Source organism: Dermacentor albipictus, chromosome 3 (assembly GCF_038994185.2).
Source record: "Dermacentor albipictus isolate Rhodes 1998 colony chromosome 3, USDA_Dalb.pri_finalv2, whole genome shotgun sequence".
NCBI classification, from domain to species: Eukaryota; Metazoa; Arthropoda; class Arachnida; order Ixodida; family Ixodidae; genus Dermacentor; species Dermacentor albipictus.
Window position 1 is genome coordinate 100779319 of NC_091823.1, and position 25525 is coordinate 100804843.

Sequence of the window (25525 nt, forward strand, 5' to 3'; positions counted from 1 at the left end):
TCATCTGCTGTGTCGCTCAACAAAGTAGAAAATAAAAACTTCCAAAAGTTGTCGTTAGTCACGTAGCAGGATAGCTTCTGGTCTCTCACCTCGCTGTTTCATTTTCAAGGTATTAGCTCATAATGTGTTCACAAATTTTCAGAAGTCTTGAAATTTGAATATTCTTGAATTCCGTTATGCCTGGATTAAATTCATTGGTGTTTGGATTATTTTGGCTGGCATTTAGGTTAAATTGAGTGGTGCTTGGATTAAATTGAGTGGCGCGGGGATTAAACTCACTGCCACTTGGATTAAATTGACTGGCACTTGGATTAAATTGACTGGCGATTGGATTAAATTGAGCGGGAAAACCTGTAGACTGTTCAGTTGCCTATTTTATCTGTCTGTGAGCACAGTGGATCTAGCATTGATTTCCAAAAGCAATATGTACAAGAAAAGCCCATCTCCCTCATCTCCATAGTATAACAACAGTGGCCCACAGACATGTGCCTGCTGAACCTTAAAGACGCCGTGCAGCATTTTATTTAAAGCTCCACTGGTTTTTCTAGCACACGAGAGGCATAGTTGAAGAAACTGATGACGATTGGTGCAGGCTGGTGGAAGTTGCTGTCAAACTGATATCAAGCCAAGGATGACGATTCTCGTTACTTGTATCACTTGGTCTAATGAAACATGAGAAAAAAAATGCTAAAGCTAAAAGAGCCAAATTAAAGAACTACAAGTTCCCTGTTAAATGTGGCGTTTTGAACTACTTAATGCAGCTTTCCTCTCAATAGGAACCGTTAAGGCAGTGAGTGACTTTAACCATTACAAAACTAACTTTTAGGAGCCAAATACCATCAGTAAGCATATCAAGTGGCATTGAAAAACCTGTGAGAGACACTATGATCACTACCTGGACAATGAAATAATTAACTAGTTGTATAGTGAAACCTCATTAAGCCGTGGTTGGTCAGAGCTCGGAAAAGGTACATACTAAACGTTAGTGCTGCATAAGTGAAATAGCATGAGATCACCCACTTACCTGTCAAAAACGGAACTCAGAGAGAGTGCGATAAAAGGGGAAAAAGACATGCAGTATTTATTCACTTCGCTCAACAAAAGTGTTATTTTCGTTTGATGCCACGGCGACCTAGCAGTGACGACAGCAGCCACAAACTTACTGAGGCTGCGAGCCAGCTTTTCAGCCAGCCCCCTCTTCTCGGCAAACACTCGAATGGCAGATTCCTCGTTGTTGTTGCACATTCACCATGCACGCAGGCGGCAGCGCTGCAGAAGTCACGGGGAACCTTTTTTATTGCAGGGTGCTGTTCTCGTCGTGACAATTGCATTCATGAGGCTGATATAATGCGCAGCTTCTGCCACTGTCAGACCTGAATCGTCCGTGCTGTCGCTTTCCATGTCGTCCTCATCACTGTCGCTAGTCGACACGTTGGCAACAATAGAGGCAACGATGGCGAAAAGTCGAACCTCGTAGCCGACATCTCTTCGCGGTCACAGCAGCGCTGCCAAGAAACTTTTTCACATTCCAAATGCCATACACCGTAGTCAACAGTAGATCCCTGTCATGTGCCAGCGCTGACTTCTTCGTGTCGCGTTCGATAGCACGAATGTTGTCTGATTTTCCTTCTATGCTGAGCACCTGGCGTCTTTTTATCCGAGCTTCAGCATGACACGAGTACTTGTTTGCACGATGCCACAACGCTCTCTGGCACGGCACTGAGATGATGTTATGTCACTTCACACGCAAACGCACAGACCGCTTGAAGGCTGTTGTTCTGATCTCTGAGGCTTGTTGTTCTGCCGGGCCGCCCGGTAGAGACGACGCACCACCGTGTTTATGCGACGAAAAGTGGAAACACTACGGGTTAACTGATACGCAAACAATAAGCTGGTACTGTTTATGCGGATGCAAAACACATTGTGTTCAATGGCCGCTGAGTCGGGAATTTGACTTTACTACTTTTAAAACGAAACTACTTTTAAGCAGGTACAGTTTAATGAGGCTTCACTGTAGTTGTATAATCCACCCAATTGGTATGCTAAGCGCAATTCTCACTGGGATGAATTGACACAGCCACTCTGTGCACTGTTGCCATAACGTGGGTGACTGATTATACAAGTGGGGACTAGCGCTCGCTGCTGTATAGATCTTTTAGAATATTATAGGCTGTGGAGTTGACCATGCAGATTGTGTGCCATGTGTGGACAACATGACAAAAAGTCTTTAGTTTTAGCCAAATTGACTGTTACAGAGCCTACGCAGAGTTTAGACTCTAAAATTATGGTACATGCACTGGTCAACTATGCTCATATTTCTTGCATAAACTTTTAGAGTGCCTGTAAACAGTAGCAGCCAAGCGGAACAGGGTACAAAAGGACACAGCAACTCTGTCGACAATGCCACTAAGTACAAGGACCCAGCAGACTCAACCAAACTTCATGATGAAAATGGTAAGGCCATACTTGTGCAAAGATGCTCTCTTTAGATTCACATAAGGTTTAAAGTTTCGACAAGTTCTGACTTTTGCAGCAAGAGATCTCCAGCTCACAAAATTGGGCTTGGAATTAAAGAACTAAAAAAATCTGGTTGTTAACAGTAACGTGTGCTATGACAGCATCTACTTGACTTGTGCTTTTGTTAGCTAAAGAAAACAGTGATGCAGCCGAGAACAAGAGTGCCTCTGATTAATTCATGCTTTTGATTCATTTCTTAACAATTAACCTCTTTGGTTTGGAGAGACAGTGGTGCAATGTTGCCGATGACAGAAGAAAGGTTCGTGGTGTGTAAACAAAAGATGCTGCCATCTCTATTGCATGAGCTGTACATGAGAGTGCACTCATGCTTACAACAAAAGCATGTGAGATATGTGGCAACTTTGTTTCTGTCAGTTTTCTTTGTCATGACTTTGTTTTCTTTGTCATGTCAATTTGATGACGTGGCTCATGGAGCCAGGTCACCATACTGGAAATTTTGGGCGACATGTGTTGAGGCAGGGAGAGCACAGACCAGCTCACGAAGGCCTTGGCCAACAGCACTGGGAAGGCAGCGCTTGCATGTACAATCTTACTTTCTATAACCTGTCTACATTGTCCGATCCTTATCAGCCATATCTCCTTGCTCCTTGCATGCTGCCATGTTTCTTGTCATGAGCTCTAGGGACACCCCAGGTGAACAATTATAGGGACACCCCAGGTGAATCTCCACCATCGCTTTAATGTTCCGTATAAAGTACAACTACGATAACATCGCTGCTGCATGCCATATGCTGTAGGTGTGAGTGAAAGCTTGTGAGAGTGAGCCAAGAAGTATGGTGGCTTGATGTGGCGGTTTCTACTTGCGCTTGCCAGGGAGGAAGGCTGGGCGGTGCGCGCATCTCCTCTTGGTGTGCTTCTTCTCGTCGACTCCAGTTGCGGCAGCTGAGTGCAGCCACGCGTGCCCTATCTTGGAGGCAATCTGAACTAGGCTCGAAGGCTAGTCAACCAGATATGGCTTATTTTTTTATGTGCACTGTGATCTCTTGCACCTAGTTAACATTGAAGCGAGTGTCAACATGAAAGGGGATTCGCTTGCCACTGCTGCCACTCTTCATCGTGGTAGCACTCTGACAGCATGTGTCCATGGTCATAGAGTGAGGTGTGTTCATGTTTGTCTGTGCGTGCAATGTGTTTGTCATTTAGTTAGTAGTAGGTGAATGTTTACAGCAGTTTGTGCAGCAGTTAAAATGACTAACCTTACTTTGTATAGCTGTCTATTAATTTTCTGTCACAATCAGTGCTTCGCCTGTTGGGCGAAACAGTGACTTTTTCTCTTTGCTTCGGCTTGCTGATTCTGCAGCTTTGGCTTCCTCCTCATCTTCGTTCTGCAAGTGACGTCATCTTCTAGTATTTTTCTTTGTCACTCATCAGAGTATGTAAAGCACTCACTTTGTACTAGGATCGCATCCACAAGAACTGGCATTTGCTTCACACATGTCTATTTCTCTCATCAGAGCCCAAACTGCCACCCACCTCAAGACGGAAAGGAACAGACTCAAGCAATGCGGTGCCCATACCTTCCAATGCTGCTGGCTCAGCAACACGATGGACGCAGCCACCAACCACACCTACGCCTCCCTTGGCCACAACTTCTGTGCCCATCCTGCAGCCCAAGGTAAGGCCTGCCTGTTCTCCACATTTTTTGGAAGCAATGAAGAACTGCAATGTCTCACTGTGAATTTATAAAATTGCAGCTCTGTGCAAATCTTGAACACTGAAGGTTGAAGATAATGCTAAACAGCTGGAGTACATCTCATACATTTGAAAAGCTAAGCTTTTACATTAGGCATGCTTTGCCAATATTCGAAAGCATTGGAACAGTTTTGTGAGCCTGTGCTGCTTTCCTTTCTACCACATGAAATGAACACTGAATACAGACACTAAGTCAAACTAAAATGATATCTTAGCGCTCAGAGATGTTGAAATTCTTTAGTGAGACTGCAGCTTTGACAAGAAAACAAGGTAACCAGAGAACAGGGCTGGATCTATGATTGCAAAAAATATGGAATGAGGGCTGGTAAAATCGTATTTACTGCTTATAACTGGCAAGCTGTGCTCAACAGATAATGAAACAATACAGTAACATCTTGGTAAATGGAAACTGCTTATAGAGAATTGCCGCTTAAATGAAACAACAGCCTCTAAATTGGTAGGTTTTGTATTAAGGTAATGGAAAAAAAACTTGTGTTAATCCTGACCAAAACTTTCCCAACTCTGCAAATGGAACCGCAGAAGCAAGCTCTAAAACATTTTTTCAGAAAGAGGCAGGATATGAAGTATATATTTTGCGACACCTGTCTTCTACACAGAAATCTATTTTTAAAGAGCAGTGGCAGACTTGAGCTCACAAAAATTTGATATAATTTTGATGCACTTTATGTACAGAACTGGGCAGCCTTGCAGTGCTGCAATGCGTCTCATAGGCAACCAAAATAAGGACAACTGGAATTTCAGACACCATACAGTGCGTTGTTCGATTATTTCAACTCCCCCTGTACAACTGCACGTTATTAGGCCATTGACTGGAGAAGTAAGAGCTAAGTTTTTGTTTTTATAGGTTGACAGTGTGTAACTTGAAACCAAGCGAGTGACGCCTAGTCCATCCAGTAGCTGTCGACCGCATTATCATCACTCATCACGCTCCTTTTTTTTTATTCTCTTTCTCCAGTGCAGAGTAGCTGGCCAGAGGAATGTATACCTCAGGCCACCCTCTTTGCCTTTCGTATTGTTAAGCTTTTCTCTCTTTCCGCACATCTTCCTTAGTAAGCAGAACACCTGTTAACCAGAACACATTTCGCCATTCCCTTGAGATTCCGTTTAGCGAGATTCTACTGTATTTAAATAGCATTTGAGCATGCAAAAAAACGCAGCTTGGCAATTATTACTTAATTTTTCTTTAGTATACACCTTACTGATACGACATGCAGAAGTGTTGCGCCCTCTCTATGTTACCTTCTGACTCCTTGAAGCTGGGATTTGCAGGAGTGAATGGCATTCACTGGTACGTTGTGCTGATATGTGGATGACCATATCTTTGTTCATTTTCTCGAGCAACCTGTTGTCTCCAAAAGATTCGATGTCTGCAGTTGCAGTTTCCTTATTGACCAAGTTAATTTTTGGTGCGAAACCCACACAGGTATTTTCAGGACTGTAATCAATCACTGTAGTTAGATTTAATGGCATTGTTCAACTGGTCATATCAAAGTTCTCGAATTAAAAAATTCATTGCAGCCAATAATGATAATCAGGCTTCATTATTATTATTTCAGGCTGCTTATGCTTGCAGTAAACCTTAGCTGCTATGTTATGCTAGTTTGTGTCACAGCGCTATCGTTTATGTTGGTCAGATCAAGTTTCATAACATTGATAATGACACCGGGCTGCATGGAGATGAGCAAGTGGCACAATGATTACACATACTAGACAACTCCCAGAGATATTTCTACGTGAATTCTTTTGCCTTTATGGATCCTTTCAGAGGTAAATTTGGTCCTTTCATATATATCAGGCTTACTTACAAGGGACCACAAAAATATGCACTTTATAGGCAGAAGCTGAGTCTGGTAACATTTCGCCTTACTGATGCTAAGTATGTGTTGCTACCAAAACTGTCAGAAGAAATTTCTTCCGCATAACTTGATATCATTTTTGCTTCTACGCCTCTTTCATTCAACATGGTGGTTAAAATTTTCTGAATGTGAGCTGCAGAAACACTCCCAAAGAATTTGTTTTGAGTTATACAGGTATTAGAAAGTAAACATATTGGCATACATTCCTCTTGTATTCTTTTACAATCTTTATCATTTTGTTTACATTTTTAAATCTGCTTCCCATAGTGAAGTTCCATATCTTCAGTGACAGTAAGCTGGGTAATGTTTTGTGCACACTTCAATTAGTGAACTTAATTGAGGTGCAGTTCATCCAGATTCAGTCTTTCATCCATGTGAAAGGAAGGAGTAGCCATAAAAGGGTTACAACATTGAGAAGCTTGACAATACAGCTGTTTCTTGGCATATAGGCAGTTGCACAAATCAGGTAATTATTAGGAATGTGCGAATATTCAAAACTTTCAAATAACGAATCAAATGGTGTCCTATTTGATTCGGTCTTCGAATTAAATAGTCACTAAATGGTAAATGTAAATATTTTTCCAATACCTTTTGGATATTTCGAAACATCAACTGCACCTAAATAAACATACAATCGGAGCCAAAGTATGGTAAATTTTGATCCCGACGGCCATAGTATAGGCGTAGTAGAACAGGTTACATAGTAGAACAGGTTGCATAGTAGAACAGGTTACATCAATTAGGTGACCATACTTTACAGGCTGTACAGCAATAATTTGCACACTCTGAAGAGCCCTGTGCATTTGAACGAACTATTTGTTTGCTTCTAATGCTCCATTTGTGCTTTTAAAACAACACTTCATAACATACTATGCCACGACAGAAACTTAAGATTACTGGGATGTGAACATCGATTATATTATTTGTGATAATGGCTGTTCGTTATTCGAAAGCTATTTGAAAAGTGAACAGTATTCTATTCTATTCGATTCTGGCACTATTCGATTCATATTTGACTCGATCCCAATAACTACTATTCACACATTCCTAGAATTATGCATACAGGGAAGTCAACTCATGTACATTATGCTTATACTTTGGTTCATGCATATATCAAAACTTATTCACTGCAGCAAACAGTGCATTGCAATCACATGCAGTTAACTCTGCGCATATTGTATATTTTCACATGAAACATACCGGTGTGTTTGTATCACTAAAGACATTGCCATTAGCAGACAGTTAGAACCTGTAAAAAATGATCAAGAACAAATAGGGCGTCTCAGAAATTGTCTTATGTAGTTCATCTGGTCACATGTTGTCACCTTCATATCAGTGAATTGAAATTAACTGCCGCATGCACAAGGACATGAAAAATAAGAGAAAATGAAACATTTAATGAGAGACACATGCAGAGGTTGTTCCAAAGGTTGACTGACTTTTCATCTTGACCATATCTGCATCTGGAACATATCAGTGCACATTTGGTAGCAACTCATCAGGCTGACCACTGGACTTGCTGCAGGTGATTGGTACACCCCCAGAGTGCCTAGATGGCGTGCTGGCATCATGTACTGCCCACTGCTGTGTGGCTGCTATTCCTGAATCTCAAGACAGCAATGCTCAAAGGGTGGGGCCTGCAGTTGTTACTGCCACCGAGGCCTCCAAGTCGTCAGGTAATGAGAGATGCGATTACATTATGCTGAACTGTGCTTTCATTTGTAGTCCAGACACATCGTGCATGAACCGCGACCTGTTAGAAACTCTGTGAAGAGGTGCCCTTTGTAAAACCAAAAATAATTGTTTAGATGCATTTACAATGTGCCATTTCAAACATGCTAACTCTTTATATTGCTACAGAACAGTTCTTATTAACTGAGAGCAGGTCTATCACATTTGAAAAGACAATAAGGATGATGACTATGTAACATTGCATGAGCTGTTCTTTCTTGGCTATGTTACATGCATATGCGCTTGTAAACACACCTGTATATACGTAGTCATTCCCACGCCTCTTTCTACATAACATTTATGTGAATTTGCATAATCTGACCATTCATTAGCAGTAAATTTGCTAATGCACATTCACATAGACTAGCGAATGTGCACTGGAATGCCCCATAAGTACCATGTTTTATTTATCGTCCCATATTTCATGCTTTATTACGAGCTCAGTACTTGCCAGTAGTTTGCTGAATTAGTAAAATGCAAAATATGTGAGAACAATAAGAAAGATTGATGGACTTCATATTTAGTTAAGTAATGAACACATGAAGCTAACACACATTGCAATCAAAGGAAGGACAAGGGAAATGAACTTCTGTCTTAACAAAAGTGATAGGGAAGGGTTACATTTGTGTCTATCTTCATATGCTTAATGAAGAGTGAGGCATCTACGAGTAACAGGAAAGCAACTCATCACAGATGGAGCCAAAATTAACCCGTAACATCCTGTTGCATCACAAGACTCTTGGACACCTAGACATAAGACAGAATGCGCATCCTTGCAGCGTATGTCTGCCATGGACATCTATGCTTATCCGCTGCATCTTGCATGGCATACCTGACCACAGTAAGGAAAATATTAGCAGAAATGTGTCCTACATTTACTCACTTTGGGGATGGGTGTTTAAGGACAGGAGATATACAGACATCATGATACTTCTCCAGCTCAAGCTTCTGTCGCTAGGCTTCACACCCAAGCGAAGCTGCTTTTAGAGAAGTCATGGCTTATTGTTGTGATCATGAAGGGCTCTGAGACAGTGGTAGCTAAACCACAATGGAGAACGCTTACCACCGCACTTAGCCAGTAGTAAACATAAGGGAACTTCTCAGCATTGTCAAAATAACATACCAGTCACAGCATTGCATTAATGTTACACTCTGATTAAGCATTCACTACATGCCATACAACCCGGTTGGCCATACTGAGTAGATCATAGCATATGCCAAAATTATAGATTAAATTACCTTTCTTCACCTGAAAGTGCACATTCATATGACTCACCATGCTCAAAGCAGAGATAAAACAAATTGCATTTTAAAATTGGAGTAACAAAACTATAGAGGATGCCTCAAACACACACGTATTCCTTGCAGACAAGTCCAATAACAGTGTACCAGACTCACCGGACCTGTCGAAAGCAAAACAGCCACTGGATGACCAGCCCTTGCTGGACCACCTGGTTGACACTGGCAGTGGCCGGGTGTTTGTGGATGTGCAAGACAACAGTGCCCAGTGGGGCAAGCTGGGGGTGGTGCCCACTGCCCTCGTGCCACCCACACAGCCTTCACTCGAGCTGGGATCTCAGCCAACGGCTGTGGAAACAGACCACGTCCAGGATGCCGAGGTCAAGCGTGCCGAGCACACCGACAATGGTGCTGACAGCATCGACACCCTGGCTTCCTCTCACCGCCGCTCAAAGGCCATGAATGGCAGGAAAGGTCTGCAGTGTAACACCTTTTCTGTTAGTTCTGCATGCTGGTAATTTCCAGTCCTCTTTGCTTACCTCCTTGCTTTCGTTGGTAGTTAACCTTAAATTTCCTTTCATTGTGAGAGTGTTAGTGGGTTCTCTTCCACTGATAATTTTTTTGTGCCTGTGTCTGTGTGCCTGAGTGGCGAGTATGTTACTTAGATTATACCTAGAGAGAGTGACACTTGTTACATTTCATTAATCCACATATGTGTCACCCTCGGATGGTATTTTGCTTTGGAATGACGTTATATATCTTCTCTAATGGCATATCTATTCTGTCACCTCATGTATCTATCATTGTCAAATTCTAACATATGATCTCTAATTCACATCGCTGTCTTTGTCTCTTAACATTACATGTTATTATCTGGTTCATTGCTTTTTGAGCTGTCCTTAGCTTCATTTAAGGTTTCTTTGGTGTCCTCCAAGTGCTATATGTAATGTTTATTATTTAACATGAGAAGGTACTGAAATTTTCCAAGAGAAAATGCCTGATGCACATAGGAATCTGATACAGTACAACAACCTTGTGAGACCATTGTTGCGCTTCAGTGAACACCTCTGCTATGTTTTCCTGTGGCAATTACACAAAGAAATTAATGACAATGAAGTTAGTTTTGCATGCTGGTAATTTCCAGTCCTCTTTGCTTACCCCCTTGCTTTCATTGGTAGTTAACTTTAAATTTCCTTTCATTGTGAGAGTGTTAGTGGGTTCTCTTCCAGTCTTGAATCAAATCTATGGTCATACCTGCACTTCACTGCACACTCAACACATTTATTTACATTAGCAGCACCTGGATACAAGATGTTTATGTGTTTAGGCATCATCAGTACACATAACTAATTCCAAGATTCCTTCTAGCGTAGCTTCCATGCATAAATGTCATGACAGCATTTTGATTTTGCAGGTAATAGCTGAGGCTTCAGTGATGCGCACCCTGCGAGGTAGTCATAGTACATGGCAGGCTCACTGTCAGGGGAAATCATGGGATGCCACTTTGATGGCATCATCGTGCCACCACAAGGTTGTGGGCGAAGTTGCGGATAATACTTAAATCTTGGTGGTTGCAGTTCTGTTTTATGCCAGCTTTAACTTCTAACTAACAGTAGGCGACAGAGGACATCGCAGGCATTGGAAATGCCATGAGTGCAGTCCCGAAAACTTTTTGAAAACGATTTGCACTTACCCTCGGGATGTGCGCATGCATGGTACTTATTTCTGTCTGCACCATGTTGGTATCACAGAATGTACAAAGTGTGTCTGCATGCATGTGGGTGAAAGTTCTGTGACGAGTCTGCGGGGCTGTCAGGCTGCACTTGCCCGCCAAAGCCTCGGCTAGATTCCACATTCTCTTAAGCTAAGCTGTTATATTTGACAGACACTATAAGTGCAGCACACTGTTACTGGATAATAAATTTTTCAGTAAATGAATGCGTGGGGGACTCCAAACTTCCACTCAACAAAAGCGTCCTTCACGTCTGTCTATAAGCGTAAATGTGCTCTAGAGATTAGAGCACATGTTGTCAGCAAATATACTGAAATATATCAGGGGCCTTAAAACCACAATATTGCTTTGGCAAAAGCTCCCCTTGCAAAAGAAATTATAAAGCTGTACACTAGCCTTGTTAAAGCAATCTCTATTACAGTCGACTTCCGTTAGTTCAATATTGATGGGACTGATGAAACTGGTCTGATTACCCAGAAGGTCGAAGTAAACAAGAGTCAGAAAAAGCACCAAAACACACCGCCGGTTCATTTGGCAGTATTTGCCCCAATTATAACACATCCATGAATCAGACCGGCACCTACTCAATATGGGTTAAAAGTAGAAAACTCAAGTAAAATTGACAGAGCTCCTAAACATGTACAAATAGAATGTACAGCTTATCTTTTAGCAAGGAGGACGTAGTATGCGGCCAACTCTGTCAATGAGAAATGAATAGAACTAGCAAACCATGCTTTCCCAGAATATAAATTTATTTACTTTACATTTATCGTTACCACTATCAGATGGCACTTTATCGCTGTTTATGAAGAACCACTACATGTCAGCCTACGTACAGTTCATAGCACGTTTTTAGCACAGGATGATGGCATAAGCATCGACTAACCATTTCGCTAGCTTATCCTGCAACCCATCAAATTTTCCAGAACGCTAAAAATGCGTGATGCGTCTTGTTGCCGCTAGCTTCACATGTAAAATAACTTATCGTCGGAATTTCCTTTTGTAATTGGACAGAAAGTGGTGCGTCGTTATCGTCATGCTATGCGAGAACTCGTTCTCATTCATGGTCACCATCTCAATTGTGATAGGAATGGTGGTGATGCGGGATAGACTGGCTCTGATGCTGAACTGTTGCGAACATCGCAAATGCAGTTTTCAATATAACTAAAAATAAATTGTTGTTGGGCTAACTGGATGATATTAGATGAAGCCATTGCAACACAAATAAGGCATTTTTTTTTTTTTGGGGGGGGGGGGTGTTCTGTCTTCTCTTCTTTGTGTCTTGTCTTATTTTCACTGCAATGACTTCAACACGGTTTTGGTTTGAAACTGCACTGCCCAAGCAATCTTTGGAAGAATTCTCTTGAAAAAGTTATGCATGCGATAGAATCGGTTAAATACTGTAATAATTTATTATGAAAGGAAAAACTGACATCTACCCATATGTAGTATGAAGCTACAAAGGCAACCAACATGGGTTTCTTATAACAAAGCTTTGTAGTTGAAGAAAAATTCGTCCTGGTCTGGGATTCATACCCGGGACCCAGTGCCTTTCCGGGGCAGTCGCTCTACCATCTGAGCTAACCAAGAGGCTAAAAGACACAGCATGAGGGCGAATTAATCAACAAGTCGAAGCACAAGGACTCTACCAATTTTTCCTTTCATAAACCTTCCTCCACCTTGCGGAATCCCACAGAACTGATTTGCCATATTCATTGCCCTTGTGCTTCAAGCTGTTGACTAAATCACCCACGCACTGCAACCTGCTAGCCTCCTGGTAATCTCAAATGGTAGAGTGACCGCCCTGGAAAGGTGTTGGTCCCGGGTTTGAATGCCGGACCAGGACGAATTTTTCTTCAGCTATGAAGCTTTGTTTCTGACAAACCCATGTGGATTTTCTTTGTAGCTTCGTGCTACATACGAGTGGATGTCAATTTTTCCTTTCGTGAACCTTCCTCTGCCTTACAGGATTCCATAGAACTGATTTACCGTAATAATTTATTGTGAACTACCATTTTCGCCTTAAAATCTTCCTGTGGTAGGCTGAAAATAGGCATTTTCGACAAGCGATGTTGTGTGTTCGACATGCATTCACTGTGCCTTAACCTCACCAAGATGGACATTGCTGCTATTGGACTCACCGTTGCAGACCATTGGGGTCGGGGGCATGCATGATGACCAGCCAAGTTCGAATTATCCAGCCAAGGCTAATTTCAGGATCGAAATAACGAAAGTTTGGCTCAATAAGAATGTACGGGTGCAGGCCAAGGCCAAATTAACAAAAACAAGCAAATTAACCTGAGTTTAATTAATGGAATCGGACAGCAGAATTGATGCTTTCTAACAGTAAAATGTTCATAATCTTGACTTCAAGCTCATCTTCTGACCCAGGGACCTACACAGTCGTTCAGTCACTTCGACTACTTGAACTCAACGTGACACTCGGCCAGGAGTACTGCAATACGCTACAATGTATCCTGAGGTCTGGGCCTACATTCAGCTACCTGGTGCCACTGTCACGTTATATGCCTCTGCAGTATGTTACTCTTCAGTTCAGGTACGTTGGAGCTCTGTTATCCCATGTCACGTCGTACCAGTGCTTGCTATGCCAGAAAAGATACTACGATGTAGGAATGCTTATGTCGATGTCATTCACGTTGAGAAGCATGCTTATTTGGAAGAAGGAATGGGCGCCAATCTGCTGCACTCACTGACACACTGAAAGGTCACAGTGTTTTTACCAATATGGAGCAGCAGTTTCCCGCTCTCTAAACAGGCTTCAGGTGCTCATATGGTTTGCATGAAATTAGGAAAGTGATTACTGGTAGTAAATAGCTCCATACTTCAGCATAAAAATTTAAAAAGCAAATGCATTAGAAGAAGATTAATGACACAGGCAAAACCAAGTGAGAAAGAAAACTGTCTAGTAGCCACTGACAGCATGTGTATGTAGTTACGATGCAAATGCATAGTCTACGCGCACCATTGATTCAGTTATTATCATATGCAGCCTTACAGGTCCGCACAAAATGGCAAGCTGCAGCCCTCCGGAGAAGCAGATAGCTTGTCCAGCTCCTCTGCCAGGGCTGGATACACGACCGATGGCTTCATTTCTGCCTCAAGACAGAAACCACTGGGCAGAGGTGAGCTGGAGCTAGATGCCTGCACTAACTGGAACAAAGAAAAAGTGCAGAAGGCATCCAATTGAACCATAAGTGTTCCTAAAGTACCGAGACAAGCATAATTTCAAATAGCTTACGCTGTTTTGGCCTAAAAAGTTATCAAGATGTGCTAGGTCGTGTCTGTTGAGTGCAATACAGTCCTCCTTTGCTCATAAATGATTAAAGGGATCCAAATAGACATTGTCAAAATTCATGAATCGGAGCAAGCCAGTGCGGCAAGTTTAGGTTGGTGCAACCACCTGCTTTTTGTTTCTGCATCTTTTCAACTTGCCAAGCCTACTCCATGGTACGAGTGGCCACGTTTGTTTTTGCATAAACATGATTTACAGATACAGCTTGACATTCCTCTTTAGTGTATATTTAACAGCCATGCGGCTACCATCAGCATGATTTAACTATAATTGTAATTGTGACACATAACTGTGAGTATACTGTGAAAGTTTGTTTGCCATTGGTCTTTGCTGTAGATTGGCTGTTTGGCTGTGAAAGTTTGTTGGCCATTGGTCTTTGCTGTAGATTGACAGTTGGCTGTTAATTTATCATGATCAGTTATAGACTGTTTTGTCAATTCTAGGCATATGTAATATGTAATAGACATTTTGGAAATCGAAGTGCAAGGTAACTAGGTGAAGAAGCAAATAGGTAATGGAATGTTTTCATTGGCAAAGTTGTGCAAAATAACACCAAGGTAATGCTACTTAAAAATAAACAAGAAAAAAATATACCTTTTGCATGAGTGGAGTATCTTACTTCTTTTTTTGCACAAAGTCAACATGATTCCAAGTCATCAAGAAGTTATTTTAAGTTTTGTTCATTTAATGTTTATTAAGGGCATACTTCCTGTAAGTTGAATGTGAGGAAACCTCCAGAACTTCAGCACTTCACTTGTGCTTGCATCAATAGGAAACTAAGCGAAGGCCCCCAATCTGTCCAGTTTATCAGATACTCTTTCACCTTAAATGTTTGTCCCTTTTTAGCTGATTATCCACTGAATTATTGATTACAAGTTGATGAATGAAACTTTGTGTAACACAGTACAAGCGAGTGCACATATAACTTGCACTCGCACAGTATTAGCACTTAAAGCTCAAAGGTGCATAGCTCCAAGGTGCAACTCATTGCTGTAACAACCATGCACTCAAGTTGAACTGCATTTACATGCACCATTTATTTTCCTTCTATAGGAAGCTGTGCCATCTTGGAGAGTACCAATTGGACTTTTCCTGCAAAGCAGCTACAACTTCAGAATTCTCAAACAAGGGGAACACTTCGAACAGGTGAACGGATTTTGACTTTTCAGCTTCAACTGAAGAACCCTGGTTCCTTAGACAGTTCTGATCTTCAAATCTTTCATCACGAGTATGATACAATCGTGCTATTGTGGACATTATTCATTTAAATTTGTCATAATGCACTTGTATTCATTTAAGACTTTTACAGTCACAAGCATATTGTGGTGCGTAAAAGCACACAACAGTGGTGTTCTCAACTTCCTGTTGACAAACCATCTCAGGAGCAGCAAAAATTTGGCTTGTGCCAGTCAAACATTTCATAGTTCGTTAAGCACAAGTTAGCATCAGTTGCATACTATACAGCAAAACTTGCGTTTTAGGTGTTGCTATTTAACATGAACAAGAACTGTCCCACCTCTGATAATGTTGTTTACTTAATTACAATGCTCACTGTTTGAGAAAATACTGACTTTAATGTTAAACACCGTCTCGAGCTACTTTTGCATGCTCATTATGGTTGGTATGCTGACAACAAAGCATCTCATTAATGTAAATTGTTTTCTGTTCAAAGGTGTGTGTGGTCATTGTTCTTGCATTAATTAAGAGTGGTACAACTTGCCCCATGACTTGCTGTCACACTAGGCCAGTCAGGGTAGCTTGACCACAATGATCCCAACTCGAATTAGCAGACTTAAGTAATTAGCACGCTGGCTAGGATAGCAGGGGTTGCGCCTCAACTGGCCTCAGCTACCTCAACTTACAATAACAGTGCACGACGCCGATGCGGCCTAGCAAGCCGCTATTTAAATGTTCATTGCCAACAGTGATTGCATGAATGGCACGATTGGCCAAAGCTTCAAGAGACATGTAAATGTCACATATCTAGCTTTGCATTTGATAAAGGATAACCGCAAAATTATCTTGTCATGGCAAAACCTTGGCTTAAGGTAGATGATGGTTTGATAATTTATTCTGGGTAGTGGCGCAAAAAAAAAAGAAAGACAAGGATGAAGCAAATTTGGGAGGACGGTGGCTACAGTAGGGAGAGTTAATAGAATGCCATTACTGAATGGCGCAGCTTTTTTTTAGGCTTCCCTGCTGTGAACACAAAAAACAGCTAGCTGATCAGGTTTTAGTACATACAAAGAACCGTGCCAAAGTTGTCAGTTAACTAACTAGGAAGCTTACTCAAGTGCATTTAGCATATTTAGCAGAGTTTTCTTTAATGCATGGTTTACCGTCCTCAAACTACGGAGTAGGCTATGAGGGACGCATTAGTACTTGGGCTCCAGATTCATTTCTGCCATCTGGTGTTCTTCAATGTGAAACACTTACAGACTTGTTTCGGTTTGCAGCCCTGCAGCTTACCAAAGAGCAAGGCTGGCGAATTGTTCTGGGACTACAGCATCACATTCCACAGGCACTGCGAGAAGTGAAGCAGGAATCGCCACGCATGACTCGTTAATGCATGAGCAGCGCACCGAAGCACTGGTGCTCCTGCCGCGGAGAAGTGGAGCGAGTTGGTGCCCATCTCAAAATGGCGGACAAATCACGGCGCGAAGCCGCAACATGTGGAGTGCTAACCGCCAGGCCGAATGCAAACGGCCCCTCGACCACAACTTCATCGCCCCAAGTCAACAGGCCCACAACACGCACAGCCTGACAAGCTGTGTTCTCACTTGAACTCTTGAGTGCCGTCATTGTACATAAGACTTGAGTGACTGTGCTGGAAGGCTGCATTGTCCATACACATTCCGTCCAGACTAGCCACGCCACAGCTGACGAGGGTTTCACAATGCAAGTGACTGCAACTCCACCGCACTATAGCTCACAGCTCGGTGTCATTTTCGTTGGAATACTGTAAAAATATTGACTCACAAGCTCAATATATCACCTTCTTGATTTTACACTCAGTCCCGTGATTTGAAATAGTTCACAGACATCAAATTTTGTGAAATGGAGGGACCGGATGTGTGTTTAGTGCGAGCGGAAATTGTTCACAAGAGTGGTTTTTGGCAAAATGTAGGCCTTGTAGAAGGTGATGGATGCTACGAGGCATGGAAAATTCCAATGGACTGCTATGAGTAGCAAGTCTCACAGAAGGTAGGCCTTCATGAAAATTATGTCCTCCTGACATGCTGCAAGGGTAGGAAACAACTAGGCAAAAAAGTTGGAAAGAACCCTGCCACCTGTTACAACAGGGTGCACTGTTTAGTCTGTTTGCATTAATGTAATGCAGCAGCATACATAAAGCAGCAGACCTTACGAGGCCTGATAAATTTTGTAAAAATTAAAATTGATGCAATAACTCTGACATGGCCTGATGCTGCACACTGCAACTCTAGCCAAGGCCTTAGAAAAGCAAAAAAAAAAGAAAACAATTTGTGCAATGGCTTTTAGAGCAGCCGTCTGTGAGGAGTTTGCTCATTCTGTTCATCTCCATTTGCTCATTGTCACTGTCCACGTGTGGTGCCACTTAAAAGTGAAGTTTTGCACCCATAAACTTCACCTTGGTGCCATCATTGCATTGTGCTTCATTTTTTTCAAATATTGTAACCACATAGAATATGGAATTCGTAACATTTCTTTCTTTTAGCTTTCACAAAAATGTGCTGTAGTACTTTTCATGATGTTTCGCCCATGGCAAGTTTCAACAACTTGTTCTCTAAAAGCCTTTCCTAAATTGTTCAGTACACATGACATCTGTCAACTGGGGGTTTCAAGCAGCAGGGAATGATTTCTTTGGTATAACACAGTGGTTGTCAGTGCTAAGCAGCTAGAAAAGGTTCATTCATATCATGGAAGCTTCAGGTGTCAAATGCAGACACGATGGTAAACAGGTGCCTCTGGCTTGCAGAAACAGCATATTGGTAAATGATAGGGCCCCGAGACAAGGTCATGTTCATAGCAAAGGTTCATGTATTTCTTGTGATATATACAGTTCTCATCCAAGTTTAAGCTAATACCACCCATAATAACTACATATTTATTAAACCTACATATCTTGCGAAAAATTTCGACTACGGAAGTGCAGAAATCACAGATCTTAAACATGCAATGATTTGAAACACCCGCTTTCGTTTTCCCTTATTTTGGCAAGTGTTTTGTTTCCTCTTGCTTGACTATTAGTAACGATTCTGTTACGTTTTAACTGCCACAATCAAAATATTTTACATCTGCCTAAACTGATGCACAGTAATGCACCTCTAGATTTAGCTCTAATCTATGCGTCTAGTCAAAGGAAGTATAAACAACAGAATTAACTCAAGCTAGAGCTACAGATTATCCTTAGAGAATAGCATGCATGCAACTTTCAATGCAAACAGGGCTACATTGAGCAAGAAAACTGAGTTGAAGTCAAGTATGGATGTCAACCAAACCATTTTTCATTGTTGCAGCCTATGATGCTATACGGAAATGCATAGCAGTTGCTACGGCTGATGTGTTTGGATAAGGTGCCTTTGCTCTTGACATACTCCAAACAGTGCAAAAGACACAGGTGAAAGGAAAGACTACATACACAAGTGCCAAGTGGCAGCTAAAAGTTTTTTGCTGCACTCAGCACAATAAAGTTGAACACAGGTATAGTTGTCAGGTGCAGTAGGCCACAAAAGTTTGCAGGGCACAGGATTTACGGGAAAGCTGAATTCCCACAGAGCCTGCCCACATAACCTCAATTTCAAAGTTTCAGTGGGTAGTAGCCTTTGCATCATGCATAGTGATCAATTAAACTGGAAGCACCACGCCTTAACAAAGCAGAAATTGAGATTCATCATGGAGCCTACGTCTAGTATAGACTTTCATGGTTGACTGTACAAGAAAGCAGTCATCATGGTCAGGATGCACAGCCAGGAAAGGTGGGATCGCGAGATGGTGAGTTCGTTGCCATCCCATCACTTAGAGCATCTTGCTTGTGTATGTTATGCTGCCTTACTGGTGTTGGCAATAACAATGGTTGCTTCTTTCTTTCATGCCTTTCTTAGTACCTATAGTTATCTGTCCAAGTTGGCACTTGTGTCACCCACCTTTTTTTCTGTTTGTTACGCTGTTCACTATAGAACTAGACCAAGTCAACACCTCGCCGACCTTGGTTTTTGCGAACTCATGTCTAGTTCTCCCTCCATCTATATGGTCCTGTTATGTGGCTCACATAAATCTTGTCAAGCTGCTCATCCTGAGAAGGTAGTTTAAGGTGCTGCCTTTCTTTTTTTTTGCCTGCAGCTACCACTGGGTTTCTGGCATAACGTCATGCTTGATATCACCATTCTTATTAAATGGAACAAATTAAAAAATTACTCTATTGCACAATTCTCAGCAAAGAAGGCAGATTTTTGTGAGGTTATCTACCGATGTGCCCATTGCAAGGTCCCTCCATTGCAAGTCGCCTAAAGAGGAGCCACGCGCTCTTGCATGTCCAGGCATGGAAGAAGTGCATATGAAACAAAGTTGCTCTTACCTTGTACAGGACCCTGGCAGTGCGAGCTTTGTGCAGGAATTTATATTGAAGCATATATGGCACTTCTGCTGACAGATAACTTGGCATGCCTCCCAAGCCTAAGTTGAGTGCCATGAATCTTGATCTGTACACTTTTCCTTTTTGACAATTACTTGCGGTGTTGAGGCGCTCAATACTAAATGAAAAGAATATAGCTGTTCCCACAATAGTGAAAATTCTCCATTTCTCTATACTTTATATTTGTAAAAATAATAATAATAATAATAATAGTGCCCAGTGATTCCATGAGCAATCATTATGCAAGTGGCTGCAGAATTCCGCTTACAAGAAGTAGTGAAAAGTTTCTTTGGTGTAACAACATGTCGTTAAAACAAGTATAAAGGTCAATGGGCATTCCCAAGCCAATAGCTCAAGGCGACACTTTCCAGTTGCACCTATTGGTGTTTCACCAGATGATATGGCAGCATATTTGTACATTATAGTTCAGAGCTCACTTAAGTTTTCTTAACACAGGTAGTAATGCTAGCACTTGTATAAAAGAACTTTTGACTGCATTTCATTTTTTTCCACGTGAATGAAGTGATTTAGAAAGTCTGGAACCCATCATCTTTTCTTTACCAAACACTGGAGTATGCTTCACTTTCTCCCATCTTAAGGCAACCTTTATATCAGCACCCCCAACTACCATGTTCTTCCTAAGGCAGTTTCATGCCTGGCCTATGTTAACACTTTCAGCTCTCGCTGCTTTCAAAAGCAATGCAATAGCCTGGGGACTCTTGAGGCGCCCATGGCTAGTCTTCAATCCAATGCAGACTTCTCGGCTTGATACAGTCTTATGCTTTCTTGTAAGTGTTACATCCCGAGGATGCATTGACAGTTTGAGCACAGAGTTCGCCCTTACTTCGTGAACTCGCAGGGCTCTTTAATTTAGTCTAGATATAATTCAGTGTACCTCAATCACAGCCACTAGTTTACAGCACGACAGCCACTGTTTAGCAAAGCAACCTAAAATACTGGTGGCTAAAACCTCTTTCTATACATCAAGCCCCTTTACTAGTGACCGCTCAAGATACCGGCCCTTATTGTTGCCTGCACTAATTTTTATGCCATGCAAAACACACATGAGCCTGCAGCACCAACAAGCTTTGATGTGTCGAAAGGTTGCTTGCATCGCCATAAAAAGTAGAGGGCCAATTACTCAAGCAATGACGAAAGTAATATGAAGCTATGCAACTATTGCAAGTGTGCTTATTAGAGCAGTAGAAGAGTGTTATAAAGGTCTTATATTTAGTTTTTTTTTTTTTTTAAGAGAGCTGCAGTTCACCAACTCGTGAAACTCTCTGCTAGATGTGGCATATGGCTATGATCTCCCCATTTTTGCTCCATGGTCTTTGTGGTAGACCTGGCGCTTCTCTTGACCAGAGGTTGTGTGTGTGCCATTGCAGAAATCATTGATGCACATTCATTTTTGTTCACAGTACTATATAATCATAGTGCAATATGACACGCTATGTGCAACTTATTTTTTTCTGAGGGGGTCTTGAGGCATGCATGCAAAGTTTATATGGACACTGTATGCTTAAACAGCATTTGGTTGGTGGCATCAGATAAGTCCATTGCTAGTGTAAATGAGAGAGAGAGAAAAAGTATGTGTACTCCGCATTCACTACGAGCTCCTGCCCTTTCTATTCCGAAATGGGCATTTTTTAACACAGCTTGCACACTGCAATTCCGGCAGTCCCAAACTGGGTCTTTCAGTCCATGACCATACTGCACTGGCTAAATATACTGTGTTAACTGTCTAGTGCCTCAAGAGTTAATGGTGCCAAAAGGCCAAGCTTAAAGGAACTAACAACCAACAAAGACGCACTAGGAGGTTATGGTGGTAATGACAAGATTGTGCTTCATGTTGTGCTTTATGTTGACAGAAGAATATATACTACATACAGTGAGTGATATTGGTGACAATCAAGAATGTTAATATTAAACCAGTGAAGAATACCAGATGAAGCAACACTGCTACAAAACACTAGTGCTACAGAGCCTCTCCACATGATTACAAATCATTATGCGTAACTTTGCTGTTAAGAGCAGTGCGATTTTTGCTTGAAATGTTCTGTCGGATTTCATTCGCATTTGTGCTCTTTCCAATGCATACTATGACGTAAAACGCTCATGCTAATAGAGAGTTTTAGTGTAGTGTAAGTGGCACCATGCTGTACGCAACAAAATAGTGGGGTCAAACTGTGCTCGCGCCAGACGCTACGGCAACTTTGCATGCCTCCACTGTTTTTGGGATTTAGCACGAGACACTAATGCTTGCATGACGGTTTAGCATGGAAAACATGGCAGTGCCTTCGAGGAGAGAGTCACCTGCTTCAGATCTGTCAAGTCGTCGTCCTGTGCTGTTTGGTCTATTCATTCCCTATAGATGCTAGTGTTTGTCTTAGATTTGTGTCATGATTGTTCAACAGCAAAATATTAGTGACAATAGGGCGCTGGTTCCTAAATCCGTCAATTTTTCAGGGCTTTAAGCTTAACAAGAGTAGCTGTGCTATGCACAGTCTACCGACTCTTTAATGGTACCGTGCAAGCGTTGACTGACCAGTCGGTCAGCACCTTCTAACAGCGCGAAGCGACGAGATCACCAAGAGTAGCGCATGCGCACCAAGTTCCCTGGAAGTGCAAGTTTCATCTGCTAGGCTCTTTCCACCAGCACAACACAGCCCTTGCGACGATTAACTCTGTGCAAGCTCTTATGGGAGATAAGAGATAACGCCTTCCATTGAACTTGGTGCACGTGTGCAACTCTTGATGTTGCTTCGCGCAGTAAGAAGGCACTGAGCGGCTGGGCATTGACTGCTGGCGTGGACTGTTAAAGAATTGGATGACTGTACACGGCCTCCGAGACTTGGCAGCGAGAGCAGCAAGTCGCATAAACAGCCTGATCTCAAAGGCCACAGATTACAAATGCATATTGTTTGTAGTACATATGGCGCCACAAGCTAAATAATCATAATTTGCAGAAAAGCAAAGAGCCACCATGGTCGCTAAGCTCATAATATAGATACATCATTGGATTAGACAGCCATATTATGTATATTATGTTTACTTGTGCTCTGTAAACTTTTATATCTAGATGGCGTCACGGCTGTTTGGGTTCACATTACATTCGGTTTCGCTTTTGTAAAAGATTAGTTTGTGCAGCGCTCTGAAATGTACAATAGCAATAACATTGCGTCGCTTGCTAACGCTAACATATTACGCTATACTAAATCTCTCTAATAAGTTCCACTGTTTTTTCATCAGTAATTGGAACATACTGCCATTCATTATATAAAAACCCGCACAACTGCTTCTGCACAAGACGCAAATATTGTTCTGCATACACAGTGGAGGACAAGAGTATGGCATAAATATGAACATATAAAATTAAAATTTTCTGCAACAATTCAGCAGAAGTGCTGCAGTATTGGGCACTGGGTAACATAAGCCTTCTGTCGTGCTAAACAAATACAAGCTAAAAAGTCTGCTGTTGGTCATTTCCCTAAGCGCCCTTTGCTATTGAAATGCACTCTTTGGCCAACAGCTGCCAGTAAAATATGCTGTTCTGCATAAATTTAAACGGGGAACATGACTATGCCAAGAATTTGTGTGGGCCAAACTAAATTGGCTTACAGCAGCATTAAGTATTGGCATCTGACACCAACTCAGAAGAATGGCACTTAAAAACAAGAACAGAACTGGAGTTCTCACCTGCAAACATTAACCTTACCCGCACAACCTAGATGCTATAGTACAAGCTCAACTGCCCCCTTTAACATTCCTCGAGTGTACTAGTAGCCAAGCTCAAGAGAAATTTCTTCAGCTGTACAGCCTGCATTCGAGAAGATGCACCATGCAAAGGACAGTACTGACAAGTGTTTAAATAAATGCCTAACCATCACAAGAAACGCCAGTACAATTCAGCCAACTTTATTGCGGACTGAAAATAAGAACATTTGTGTCTAATTCGGTGAACAGCAGGAGCACTGAGATTAAAGATGTTGTGTACATATTGTTTCGAAGTGTGCTTCCTTGAATTTCCAGAAGTTGAACATCAAATCAAACACATCTCCAGTTTAAAAAGAAAAACGATGCACACACAGTGTTGTAATTGGCACTGTCAGAAATAAAACTTTGAAGGCATAAAAACAAGACACATTTTCCTGAGGGACGAATAGTCTTGACATTTTACACACAATCACAAGAATGTAGAGGGTAAAGGGATGAAAAGCAAGCTCTAGAATTGTTTGTTCATTTTTATCTGACACACTTAATGAAACACCCTTTTATGTACAGAAAACTGTGTGGATAATGGTGCACAGACACAACTTAAGTAGCACACTCGACATGGCAATCACAATATTTTACTCACGATAAGTCTCTACAGGCTTTTATACAAACAAGCTTTCTCTGCTTCAAAACAAAAACACCTATATTCTACAACACAAGGTATGACTTCTCTTGGCTGCTTGAAACTCTGCAGCAATAACGAAAAAGAAAGAAAGGGGAGGAAAAAAGTAAAAGCAGCCAGGTAGGAAGCATTTAGCTGAAGTCCCTGTCCGGCAGGGCCAGTGGTGCCACTAGGGTCCACAAGTAGAGTGCAGAGCATATCCAGCTCGACACCATCTTGATCCACATGGAGGCAGTGTTCTCAATCAGGTTCTTGGGATCGTCACTTGGCCTGGAACACGTTCACAACAGCCACAGTCAGCACCAGCACAGCCTGGAAACACTTGAAACTTTGTGTTTGTCAACATATGAAACTTTGATGTCTTACATTCATATTCAAAAGCGAGGATGCAGATGATTACACTCGCCGACTAATTTTTTGGACTCCAAAAATTCGGACATGCTCGATTATTCGGTCTGCTTTGCGGCACCGCCATTTTCCCCATAGACCATCATGTATAACAAGTGCCAAAAGTTCGGACACCTTGCAACGACTCTGACCGCTGCATGGTTCGACTTGCTAAATGCCCTTTTTATATTGAACGAAGCCTCCTTGCTGCCCCAGGAAGTGGCGCTACTGCAGATCCCCGCTCATCATCATCATTTCTGCCTGGTTCGTGGCTACAGCAGTTCCGGGCTCAGCTTAGTAAGCCATATGTCAAGACAATCCAGCAGCTGATTTGTTTTTTCGTGCACGACGCTGCGAGTAGGCCACGTTTTTCGTTTGTGCAACTGGTGTCGGCATGACGGCGTGGTGGTGTTTGCTTTGTGTGCTGTCGAGGTTGCGGGGATCCAACGCAGCATTCGGAAACACCGCGTCAAGTGTCTAATGGCGCCGACAGTGTCCGCGCAGACAACGCTGTGGAATGCCGGCAAGCGGGTGCCGGGAAGCCTAGGATTTGTCGCCTACCGATGTGCTCCCTACTGACGCCGAAAACGTTCTGCCGAGACCTGCGCAGTGGTTGCATTGCGATTCCGGGCACCGTCTCATTTGAGTTTCACAGGTGCTGACACTGCTGTACCGACATGCGCAGAACTCGACGACAGCAAGATCATTCGTCAGGTTTCGGCTGCACCGCTGGACGATGAGTCGGAAGATGGCGTACCATGTGCTACGCTGTCGTTGCATGCAGAGTGTGTACAAGCAGTGACTGTGCTTTCAGCCGCCTATAGTGACTGCATGACTCTCTCAGAGATTCAGGCTTATCTCAATGCGTGTAAGCAGAACAGCGTGCAATGCCGAATTTACGATTTCTTCAAGCCTACTGCCGAGCCAGAGTAAGCGCATGGAAATCAAGGATTTTTTTAAAATTATTAATCTGCTTTTTCGGACACCTGTTTATTCGTACATT

General features: G+C 42.2%; 2 protein-coding genes across 5 annotated transcripts in view; one reads left to right on the forward strand and one right to left on the reverse strand.

Annotated features, from left to right (window-relative positions):
• LOC139057485 (myelin regulatory factor-like protein) overlaps positions 1-17130 on the forward strand; it is a 147007-nt gene extending 129877 nt beyond the window's left edge. For all 3 annotated transcript variants that reach the window (XM_070535816.1, XM_070535818.1, XM_070535817.1), the window contains exons 19-26: positions 2336-2454; positions 3993-4153; positions 7633-7783; positions 9207-9551; positions 13201-13366; positions 13820-13952; positions 15176-15268; positions 16579-17130. In XM_070535816.1, the coding sequence (XP_070391917.1) occupies positions 2336-2454; positions 3993-4153; positions 7633-7783; positions 9207-9551; positions 13201-13366; positions 13820-13952; positions 15176-15268; positions 16579-16659 (1249 nt within the window). In that variant the 3' untranslated portion in view covers positions 16660-17130. The remainder of the gene's footprint in view (positions 1-2335; positions 2455-3992; positions 4154-7632; positions 7784-9206; positions 9552-13200; positions 13367-13819; positions 13953-15175; positions 15269-16578) is intronic.
• A 6508-nt stretch (positions 17131-23638) lies between these two features.
• Positions 23639-25525, reverse strand: part of Serinc (serine incorporator TMS1) — a 29954-nt gene continuing 28067 nt past the window's right edge. For both annotated transcript variants that reach the window (XM_070535820.1, XM_070535819.1), the window contains one exon: positions 23639-24405. In XM_070535820.1, coding sequence (XP_070391921.1) covers positions 24267-24405 — 139 coding nt within the window. In that variant the 3' untranslated portion in view covers positions 23639-24266. The remainder of the gene's footprint in view (positions 24406-25525) is intronic.